The sequence below is a fragment of the Scylla paramamosain genome, chromosome 38, assembly GCF_035594125.1.
Source record: "Scylla paramamosain isolate STU-SP2022 chromosome 38, ASM3559412v1, whole genome shotgun sequence".
NCBI lineage: Eukaryota > Metazoa > Arthropoda > Malacostraca > Decapoda > Portunidae > Scylla > Scylla paramamosain.
Window position 1 is genome coordinate 7,575,721 of NC_087188.1, and position 11,865 is coordinate 7,587,585.

The 11,865-nt window shown below is 39.6% G+C and overlaps 2 protein-coding genes across 4 annotated transcripts; both read right to left on the reverse strand.

Moving 5' to 3' along the window:
• Positions 1-792: 792 nt before the first annotated feature.
• LOC135091685 (gem-associated protein 6-like) lies at positions 793-4,347 on the reverse strand. 2 transcript variants are annotated; one of them, XM_063989546.1, is made up of 5 exons: positions 4,222-4,347; positions 3,046-3,249; positions 2,635-2,776; positions 1,962-2,066; positions 793-1,454 (listed from the first exon to the last, which is right to left on the reverse strand). In XM_063989546.1, exons 2-5 carry the CDS (start codon positions 3,189-3,191, stop codon positions 1,332-1,334), a joined length of 516 nt encoding a protein of 171 aa, XP_063845616.1. In that variant the 5' UTR covers positions 3,192-3,249; positions 4,222-4,347; the 3' UTR covers positions 793-1,331. The 2 variants fall into 2 exon arrangements, with proteins under 2 accessions (XP_063845616.1, XP_063845617.1); XM_063989547.1 differs by lacking the exon at positions 4,222-4,347 and adding an exon at positions 3,575-3,917.
• A 932-nt stretch (positions 4,348-5,279) lies between these two features.
• LOC135091687 (V-type proton ATPase subunit B) lies at positions 5,280-10,935 on the reverse strand. 2 transcript variants are annotated; one of them, XM_063989549.1, is made up of 8 exons: positions 10,814-10,935; positions 9,799-10,025; positions 9,239-9,410; positions 8,750-8,840; positions 8,293-8,479; positions 7,688-7,876; positions 6,996-7,146; positions 5,280-6,775 (listed from the first exon to the last, which is right to left on the reverse strand). In XM_063989549.1, the coding sequence occupies exons 2-8, from the start codon at positions 10,021-10,023 to the stop codon at positions 6,321-6,323; spliced, it is 1,470 nt and encodes a 489-aa protein (XP_063845619.1). In that variant the 5' UTR covers positions 10,024-10,025; positions 10,814-10,935; the 3' UTR covers positions 5,280-6,320. The 2 variants fall into 2 exon arrangements, with proteins under 2 accessions (XP_063845619.1, XP_063845618.1); XM_063989548.1 differs by having other exon boundaries at positions 10,739-10,880.
• Between the last annotated feature and the right edge of the window lie 930 nt (positions 10,936-11,865).

Consider the following 11,865-nt stretch of genomic DNA (forward strand, 5'->3'; position numbering starts at 1 on the left):
TAGAAGAACCGCTCTGTTGTTTTTGGATTGCAATCTAAGTAAAATACATGCTTTATCTTTAATACGCCTTCTCCAATGAGAAATAAATGGAAATATGTTATCCAGGCTCAAAATATTATATTAATTTTACGCATATGTGTTGCTAAGATATGTCTGAATATTGAATTGCTGAACTTTTTTTTCTCAAACACTCCTAAAATATTATCAACTGCGGCCAACATGCAAGAGAGTAAGTATATAAAATCAAATGCATTTTTTTTTTTTACATATAAAAATTATTTTCCATAAAAATTGGGATATACAGACCCTGCAAATCTGCTATTCGTGTTTTTGAAAGACACTTTATTACGCTCCTACATTTTTTCTGACTTGCTGGCTACCTACAGTAACTAGCAGGAAAGAAAACAGGTTAATATGCTGTGCCATCTGTCGCAATGACGGGAACTGAATACAATATTACCAAACTTGCCTCTTAGCTATATTTCTAACTTTAAATTCGAGCTATTTAGCTATCAAAAAGCCTCCGAGCTGACACAGATTCCACACACTCCCCTATACCAGGTCAAGCAGTCACAAAGATAAGACACAGCACCTGCACCGGTACCAGCCCAAGGCTCATCTTCATGTTACTTGTTCCTGTAATGTAAAACAATCTCACCGGCGTGCATATGCATTATTCACCAACAGACGTAGCCAAGGATGACAAGTAAAAGTAACAAGAATCACTCAGGGTTGGAAAACATTAAAATGAAGACTTAAGGAGATATTTGAAAGAGGCATCAAATACAGATACAGAAATATATATATGTATTTATATATATCTAGCGCAAAATACACCTGAGCATTATCATTAAATAACAGGATAACAGGTACATCAATATTTGGGGAAAACTGTGTACAAAAAGGAGATAAGAAACTGCCTTACAAATTTGGTCACAGGTAATTGTAACAAACTTAGCTATCACTTCTCAGGGAGCACATAAACAGTAAAGTTTTAAGAGAATTATACAAAATTATGGGCAGGACTGTAAGGCAGACATTTTAGAGAGAGAGAGAGAGAGAGAGAGAGAGAGAGAGAGAGAGAGAGAGAGAGAGAGAGAGAGAGAGAGAGAGAGAGAGAGATGCCTTAGAAGATGTAGACATGTATAACAATTGTCACCTACATGCCTATTATCTTCTTGCAGCTTCCCTTCTTGTTCTTGTTGTCATGCTTTCCTTGGGTATTTATTTTAAACAATGAGAAACAGACAAAACACATTGGATGTGAGAGATGATCAGTTGGCCTTGATTGTCTTGTTGCAACATTATGTCCTTATAAAAAGGAGGTTTGTTCATCCTGAGGTGTTGATGGGTGCCTGCTGGACCAGCCTCATGACCTTGTCCAGCACAACCTCATTGTGGCACTCCACTCCACTGGCATCATACGGTGGCCGAATCAGTGCCACCTGTAGCACCTGGGGGAGACAGGTTCAGTTCAGGGGACTGAGGTGACAAGCACAAGGACTGGGAGGCTGGCCTGTCACCTCAAAGACCTGACAGCTTGCAATAGATGGTAAAGCAAAGCAAAGGTGTGATGAAAAGGATACAGGTTTTAGTTCAGGTCCATTTTATGTTCTGTTTCAAAACGATTGATTTTAAGAAATTGACATAAAATCATGATCATATTATATTTTCAGTATTCAATCATCTCTGAAATAAATTTTCCATAAGTCTGCAACCAGTCTTTCTTTTTTTTTTTTATGTATCACTACAGCAAAAAAAAACACACTGAGAGGAATATAAATGACTATTTCTCATTACATTATGGGTGATGTCCACCTGCCATACAGACAGACAGATGTAAAGACAGACTAGGATAATGTATTTGAAAGCAAATGAAATCAATGAAAGTGCAAAAAACTATTGTGGCAATAATTAGACTGTTGTTTATTCACGAAACAATACAACACAAGATGCGTTACCTGTATGACCATGTCTTCGTTCACAGTGTAGGGAACCCTGTTGTCTGCAAGCCACACACACATGGCCTCTCGTCTTGCCGTCACCTCCTGGCTGCTGTAGTGCACCTGGGAGGGAAATAGTCTCTTAGGAGATTCCCTAAAAACGTAAATATGAATGAAAGATATTCTATCCATCTGTCTATATCTGATGTATGTTTCTAAGAGATACTTTCATGAGATGTCTACAGATGAAGTCTCTCCATTTACCTTAAATCTTACATTCTCTCCCAGCATACTCTGGTCCTCTTATTACCTTTCCTCCCTTTTCTCTCACATCCTCTACTATTCTGTTCTCCCATATTCCTATTCTTATTACATTTGCCATGCTGATATACAGATTGCACACTCTCTTGTTCATCTGCCTTTCTGCCAGCAGCTGTGTACTTGTGTAGGTTTAGGAGTTATCCTGTGCAAATTCCAGGAGCTGTCTTGTACAAGTTACAGGAGATGTCTTGTGCAAATTCCATGAGCTGCCTTGTGTAGATCAAATGCCCTTTTGCAGCTCCCTTATTTTCTACCATTCCAACAACCATGAGAGTAAGTAATCATTTGGGTGTGTGGTCAGTATTTGAAATGAGCCTCTGTTACACCTTTCCCACATGTTACTTTAAGTATATCCAAGGCTGCCTCCCACCTGCTCCTTCTTGAAGATGGAGTCCACAGCATCAGCAAGGCCTGGGGGAGGGGTGTCATCCAGGGGTGTCAGGCTCTTGATGTTGTAGCCTAACACGATGGTCACCTCCTTCTTTTCACCAATAAAGTTTACCAAGATTACGCTGGTGAGAGATAAAGATTTACCGTAAATGACCACCATGACTGAGATCCAGTTCTGAGAGTCCCTAGGCAATGAGTAAAAATGTGTGCCCTTACTGATCTATCAAAAACGGGGGAAAAAATTACAGAAACCAAAAAAATTCCTTGGGTTTCACTGGAATGGATGTCAGAAAAGAATAATAATAAATCCCTAACCCAAAAACTCTTCTTGGTTTATGAGACAGCTTTCAGGATTGTTATTTCCCTGGCCAGCTCAAGTGTCAAGACAAACCTCTCTGAAACCGGGTCAATAGTGTACACCCAGCCTGTGTGCTCCTTCAGGTCAGAGGTAGTGACACTGACCCGGCGGTGGATGAGGGAGTGTTGGTGCACTGGGTCACCTGAGAAGATCTTGTGAGTGTGACCTTTGCCCTCCATGGTGATGCACCCACACCCTCAACTTTCTGCAGTGTTAGGTGTGTTAAGGAAGTGTGATCTGAAATTGTGCAAGTATAAATTTAATGTGTCATTTCAGACTGAAGCATTACTTGTTACTGAGTGTAACTTTGCACCACAGCATGCAATAAAGTATTGTAAAATAATAATAAAAAAAAAAAAGATATGCTGTAGTTGTATGGCTGATAAAAGTATGGTACAATATTACATTATGAAAATTTTCTTCACCACAGTACAGTAAAATGAATGAAAAGCTTTCTGTACTTATTTTTACTGCTCATTCATGCCAAGGCACATCACTACATGCAGCCCTGAGCAGGTGTAAAACCCACTCAAGTGACAGTAAATATTAAGAAAAGGCTCACCTCACAATGGCAGACAGGAATATTTCTTTCGTGTTTTCAAACCTAACCTAGTGAAACACTCTAAAGCTCTAACAGCTGTACTGCATCAAAACCAAAAATATTATGGCCAAATGGTCTTGCATCCAACCAATCCTATTCTGTCTTAGTGGGGGGCGGCTGTGTTCCCTACAGCTTCCATAACCTGACAGTGTGAGACTGAGTGCTTCCCTTATATTGCAGTGATGGGACAGTGAAGGCCGATCACAATAAAAAAAATCTTCCTATGTGGGCCAGTTATTCAAAATCAGATATATTTGCAATTTCAGTCAACACACTTCTTTCCCTTTCCTTCCACAGCCAACAAAGGTTATCATTGTTGCCAGACGTCCATATGAACAACTGAGAATAACTATTGATATCAAACAATTGTGAGGATAACTTGCACTGACCGAAAACTACAATACACCCAAATATTAGTGGTTGTCATCTTACACTACTCTAAATGATAATAAGGTAATAACTATAACAATACAAGGGTAAAAATAAAATAAATAATTAAATTCAACATCATCAGTGAGACACCAATGAGCCCCTAACTCTACAGCCTTTAAAAATAGTCTTGATAAGAGCTCGAAGTGTTTAATTATGAGTAAGGGCCAAAATCTCACCTTGGAACGTCTCCCACTAAGTTAATAGTGACTAATAACACCTGTCTGGTCCTCCGTTGACAGAATTCTGTGGTTTTGAAGGAGTGTTTACTTCGGACCACTCAAATGACGTCCTGTAAAAAAGAGACAAAAGAACTATCAAGATAAAGAAAATAAATAAATAAATAAATGAATGAATAAATAAAATAAAATAAAATAAATAAATAGAAACGGAAAAGAAAAAAAAAATATAGGAATTAAAAGAAAACATAAGAGCGAGGTTGCGAATGCTTTAAAGTCTTATCATGTAATTTGTACAATAAACTCGCTTCTTATAACTACCTTACATTTACCAGTTTATTGCCTTTTCTTTATTTTATGTTAATTACGGATATGTGACTTACAGACAGAAATTAATAGCCTTTTTCTGGCTAAAGGGAAGAGGGAACTTAGTTAAAATACTATATACTCTTAGTTGAAATACTCTATGTCTCTCCATATTAATTTTATCATCATTATTAGTTTGTGTATAAAGATTGCCACCCTCCAGGCCATATATCAGTGACCATTCCGAGCTGGTAACAGTCCCACACTCTAATATTTATCCTCTTATCATTATCAGTATTGTATATAAGATTGCCACCCTCCAATCCACATACCAGTGCCCACTCCTAGCTAATACAGCACACACACACACACACACACACAAAAAAAAAAAAAAAAAAAAAAAAAAAAAGTGGTCCTATTTTGATATGTACAGTTGGTACAGCTCCTGTATTTTGTGTGGCCAGTCCATTTCTCTCATGCCATTGCTGCTGAACGTAATTTGTTTCCCTGTGGTATTGAAGACAGCTTGTTAAGACATTACACTGTTGTGACAGTATTTTGCTCCTTGATTGAGAAAAGCATGATGCCTTACCTTTGCTTCTCCTTATGAGAGGAATGTCAGTCAGGAAGACACATACAAATATATAAACTTGAGAATAAGAGCCATCTAACATTTAAGTCCAGTGGCTAATGTAGCAGATCCAGGTAATGTACACATGTATGCACGCATCCATAACTGACAAAGCCTGGTACACTTACTATACACTTTATTAATACCACAGAGTCAATGTTTCCACAAGTTCAGAACACTGACTCACCCAGAGACTGTATCTGAGAGTTCATTATACACATTATTAACAGAACAACAGACAAGACAAAATTATAGTCTCTCAATTAAATGCAGCTGCATCAACACCTGGAATGTACACAAAAAGAATTTCCTCCAACAAACTAATGTAGACACAGATTCTCAAACCCATTATGCTCACCACACAATTGTTCAGCTACTGCACGTAATATATGTACAACCGCACCTAACTACAACAACTTGTGCTCAGCAACAACAGCATATGTCTACAATGTAGGCAAGAGTTCCATCAACATGAAGACCAGGTGTTCAGGACCAGGAGGAACCCTCATCAACTGACACCTGGGCCCAGGCTGCAGGACTCTTCATTACAGGCTTTCCCTGCCATGACAGGCAGGCAAAGCCATCCTCCCTCTGCCCTGTGCCTTCAGTGTGACTGCTGAGGCAATGTTCAATAATGACCATGACACACAAAAGACTGAGGGAGTGTGTGACATTATGCTTCAACAGGTTGCTTCCATCATTATCATCATAGTACAGACATATTTCTATGAAGTAATAAGTACTTAGAATTTCCCCTAGTTTATAAAAAATTAAACAAAAAATGGTATTTTCTTCACTGGTTTCACTGCATCTCATAAGAAATTGCATGACTGCTATATTACTTTTATCTGTAGATTGATTTTATATATTTCTGCTGTTAACATCCAAAATAAATAAAATATACTCTGTATAAATACAACAGGGTTCATCTCCATAATTTAGAAATAAAATCCTACATAGAATTGCAACAGTATTACATTTTCTACATTACCTACTACAGGACACATGAATGTAACTTCGAGTATCTTATAACAACTCCACACACACAACATGTTGTTGGGTGTGTTTTACCACAACTGTGGACCAACAAGACACTTGGGACAAAACACACAACCAGCTGATTTTAAACCCACCAAAATACTGGAGACCATCCCCCGCCCCTTTACTGTGGTCGGTCTCGGGGGTAGAACTCGGCCAGCGTGGAGGCCGGAATACGCTTCAGCATCTCCTTGGGGAAGATACGCAGCAGCTGCCACCCAATGTCCAGGGACTCAAAGATGGTGCGCTTCATGTACGAGCCTTGAGAGATGAAGGACTTCTCAAACTTGGCCAAGAACTCCAGGTACAGCAAATCATCAGCTGTGAGAGCCTCTTCACCCACCACAGCCTTCATGGCCTGCAGGTCCTTGGCAATGGCATAGCAGGCATACAGCTGGTTGGACACGTCCGAATGGTCCTTGCGGGTCATGCCCTCACCGATGGCAGACTTCATGAGTCGGGAGAGAGAAGGCAGCACGTTGATGGGAGGATAGATCTGACGGTTGTGTAGCTGACGCTCCACGTAGATCTGCCCCTCAGTGATGTAGCCAGTGAGATCAGGGATAGGATGAGTGATATCTGTGAAGGAAACATACATAAGTACATATACTTTCATGCCTGAAAAGGAGGTGGTTGACACAAAATACCATGTGTCATCTCATAGAGAAAAAAAAATGCAAAAGAAGAGTTCACAGCCATTTCTATCTCCTTTGATTGCCTTGTGTAATGTGACAGTGTTCAGAGTATCATTCCAAATATCCTCATTTATAAACACAAATAAAAATCAATCAGCACTGACCATCGTTAGGCATAGTAAGAATGGGGATCTGTGTGATGGAGCCCTGACGACCCTCCACTCTGCCAGCACGCTCATAGATGGTGGCCAAGTCAGTGTACATGTAACCAGGGAAACCACGACGGCCAGGCACCTCCTCTCGGGCTGCTGACACCTGTAGAGCAACACAGGTGAGTTTTCTGTGGCCATAAACTAGCAAGGAATTGACACAAGTACATACAGGCAAATCATGACACAGGAATAGTCAATCTACAAATCTCTTACAGTAAGTATGCAATAATTTTAGTGATTTTTGCATTTGATCTGATTTATGAAAAAAGCATTCACTTTAAAAATATGACAAAACAAAAAGTTATATATAAATCATCTTTTTGGACTTCTATCAGAAAAAGATAACACCAGAAAGCAAATGTGAATGGCAAGGATGATGAAGAAATCAAAACAACTTTAAAGAACCCAAGGAAGAAAAGAAAAAAGATGTGAAAGAAACAGCGAAAGATGACAGAAAAAAAGTGGAGGAATAAATTCAGAATGGAATGGGAGGAGAGAGAAGGAAGAAAAAAAAAAAAAAAATGAAGTGGGAGAAAATAATAGACAAATAAATATAATAGACAGAGTGTAAGACAAGGACATCCTTAACACACAGACACACACACACACACACACACACACACACACACACACGAGTAACCCACCTCACGCAGAGCCTCAGCATAGGAAGACATGTCAGTGAGGATGATGAGCACGTGCTTCTCACACTGGTAGGCAAGGTACTCAGCGGTGGTGAGGGCGAGGCGCGGGGTGATGATACGCTCGATGGTTGGATCATTGGCCAGGTTGAGGAAGAGACACACATTCTCCATGGAGCCGTTCTCCTCAAAGTCCTGTTTGTGGTCAGGGTTGTTTTGTTGTTTGGAGATGTTTGATATTTGTAATAATTAATCTCTATTTACCTACACTGAATTAGCTGATTTTTTAAGTTATGAATATAATAATTATGTTACTTCCATAAGTTTTATGCCATCACTTGCAAATACAAATTAAAGTATTGGAAAAATTACTATAGAGATAAAAAAAAAAAAAAAAAAAAAAAAAAAAGGTGAAAAGTTCAATATCTACAGGTTTTCAATTTAGTTGTGCATCATCTTTGCATAAAACACAGATGAGAAAATGTACAAAACACTGCATGTAACAGAACACCAACCCACACTTCTGCAAGAGACCAAGTGGGGAAAAAAAAAAAAAAAAAAAAAAAAAAAAAAAAAACAGCAGCTCTGAACACCACCAGTTAGCCACAGACCTGCTTGAAGAACCTGGCAGTTTCCATGTTGACACCCATGGCAGCGAACACAATGGCAAAGTTGTCCTTGTGGTCATCATGCACTCCTTTGCTGGGCAGCTTGACCAGACCAGCTTGACGACAGATCTGGGCAGCGATTTCGTTGTGGGGAAGACCGGCAGCAGAGAAAATAGGGATCTTCTGCCCTCTGGTGGAAAACATTCAAAGGTTGTGTTGGTGATTTATCTGGATCCTTGTGTTCAATTGTTTGTTTGTTATTTACTTGTGTTAATTATCTGTTTTGGTTACTAGTGCTAATTTTTTTTTGTCTGAATTTTTAAGTTGTTTTAAATGATTCCTCCATTGGGACAAAGAATACTGACAGAAGAACAAGAAAGAGAGCAGAAATAAAGACAAGAAAGAAGAGAAAGAAGAATTTAAAGATGAAGAACCACAATAAAAATCTTGCACAACCCACCTGGCAATGGAGTTCATGACATCAATGGAGGAGATGCCAGTCTGGATCATCTCCTCGGGGTACGTGCGGGACCAGGGGTTGATGGGCTGGCCTGCCGGGTGACACAAGCAGTGAGGTAACCATACACTTGGGGTTATGAAAGGCACTAGACATTGATGCATCTAATGTTTATATGGTCAAAAGTTCAAAACTGAGCTTTGGGTTTAGGTCACTAGGACTCTTCAGGCCATCAGTTACTTGGCCCTCAAAGAACCATGAATCATGATCTAAATGATTCTCAGCCTAAAGAGATCACAGCTTTAATGGGTGATAACCTAAATGACCAGCTCTCCTCAGATAAACTGATGAACATGTAGATAAAAACTCAAAAGAAAAAAACCAAAGTGTGTAGAGCAAGGCCAATTTCAATAAAGGGAAGTACCAAAGTTCAGAGGAAAGGATAACAGACACATTACAAGCCCTGTGAAGACCTGGCAACTCACTGCTCACCCTGGATGTCAAGGAAGTCTTCTGCCAGCACTGAGGGGCCCTGGTCAATGGGCTTGCCAGACCCGTTGAACACTCGGCCCAACATGTCCTCAGACACGGGGGTCCTGAGGATGTCACCGGTGAACTCACAGACGGTGTGCTTGGCATCTACACCTGACGTTCCCTCAAACACCTGCAATCATGGTCACTGTTATATATATAAGCTTTCTACAGGTAAGGTAGATTTTAAAGGAATATTTGTGAAAGGAAATAAATATGCAGAAGAAAGTATTTCTGTCCTACTAGTGCAGTAATGAAGTACCTGAGGTGAACTAAAATTCCACTGTGGCCATAGTGATCTAAAGGTAATATTTTGTGTGCTATGTGCCCTGTCTGAGGTTTAGTTAAATAATGGAGTAAATGTTACACTATCATATTTTTGTGACAATTAAATTTTCTCAAGACAATATGCATACAGTAAATAAATATCAGACTTACACAATCACAGATTACAAATCATGTCTTATTTAATAATAACAAAGGAGCACATTACATAACACTAGTGCTGCCACAACACTGACCTGCACCACAGCTTTGGAACCGCTGACCTCCAGCACCTGCCCCTTGCGCTCCGTGCCGTCCGCCAGGTGGAGGTTGACGATCTCGGCAAACTTGGGGAACTTGACATCATCCAGAATGACCAGCGGACCGTTGACGCCAGTGACGGTCTTGTAGCAGAGGCGCGGCTGTGCTATGTAGTCGCGCTGCACGGCGGCAACGTGCTCCATGTGGCCTACACTTGTCATTGCTGCACGGGCGGGACTGATTAGAGACCAACTCTAAGGGACCACAACAATGGGGACACATAGTGCTGCCTCATGGAGAATGGAAACATATATTACAATACAGCACACTCAGGTGACTTCCGGCTGACTATATTACACAACACATCTCTTCTGTTAGGTCTCTTCTTATATCTTATATATGCATTACTCTGGTTAAAAAAAAAGACACAAAATATATATATATAGAAAAACTGTCTGAAAAAAGAAAAATAGTCTAGGAAGGTTCAAGATGGTATTTTTTTTTAAATATATTCAGCTAAAAAAAAAAAAAAAATACTGAGAACACATAGAAGTATTATTATAGAATATAGGCCAAATGTATGCATTAAGGAAATGCGAAAAAACTCCATTACAATCATGAATAATAACAAACCTTATAACAATAACAAGCCAATATTTCAACACGTCCACGATACCAGGTATTCCAGACAACCACTGTACCTCATATCAGCAACTGACACACACACACCCACAGGCATTACGGGACAGGGAAACAAACAACACAGCATTAAAAACTCAGGCAGCTGACAGATGAAAGTAAAATCAAAGTGTGAATTAACCCACACAGAATCATCCAGCCAGTCACTCCCACCAGTCCTCCAATTCACTAAATCATCCTCTCCCTCGCCAATAAAACCCACACATCTTACAACACAAGTAGCCACCAGTGCTTTACCTTCCTGGATGCTGGTAATGGGGGCAGGGGATTAATTCAGTGAGGCACACGGCTGAGAGTGAGCAGGGCACTTACTGGCAGAGCGGCGTCTGTCATATGATGTCAGCTGATCAATGGCTGGCGCGCGCCCTACCAGGATCGAAGCCAGGGGTCACGCTCTTCTCACTTTTCGATCCCAATGTCATATATGGTAAGCTATGTTCAAAATTGGTTGCATAATGTAAAGTCAATGCAAATATTGATAAAATTATTCAGTATTGTCTAGTTGAAAATGTATTATTAGAGGTGTGCTTTCCATCCTTCGATCCCATTGAGGTTTAAGACGCGTCAGGTTCAAAATCGACCTTTCTAAGCAGTCTACATGCACTGGCGTCTTCCTCAGCCTCATAACATCATGAGGACATTAAGAAAAATAATGCGAAGGAGGGATAAATCAGCCATTAGAGGCTTCCGCCGGGGACTGAAACTCTGTTAGGACATTTATGGAAACGCGAGGTGACACAGTTACTAATCGTGCTAATCTGATCATCAAAGACCATAGTGGATGTTAGTCAGTCCTCTCCTGCTACTGCGCTGATAGTGAAAATAAATTGACATTTTTAATTTAAAACGAGAATATTGAGGTACACTGTCTTTCGATCAATTATGGTTGAGCTGGGCCAGACTCAGAATCTATCTTACCATTTGAAGGGAAATGCACATTTGCAAAAAAAAGCTCATTATTCAGGAGTGGAATAGTCATGTCTTTCGATCCTGTCATGGCGTAAGGTGGATTAAAAAAGAAAAAAATACATATATATATATATATATATATATATATATATATATATATATATATATATATATATATATATATATATATATATATATATATATATATATATATATATATATATATATATATATATATATATATATATATGACACCAGACTCCATAGGTGTGCATGGAGTCTGGTGTCATCCAAGGTGTTATCTATTTCTCGATCCCATAGTGGCACAGGACGCGCAAGATTCAAAATTAATCTCCGAAATGATGGGCGCACACACCGTAGAGCTATCACCGGATACTGTCAAGTCCCAGACGAGACGAGACACACTATAAATTAGGTTTCATTACCGGTAAAAG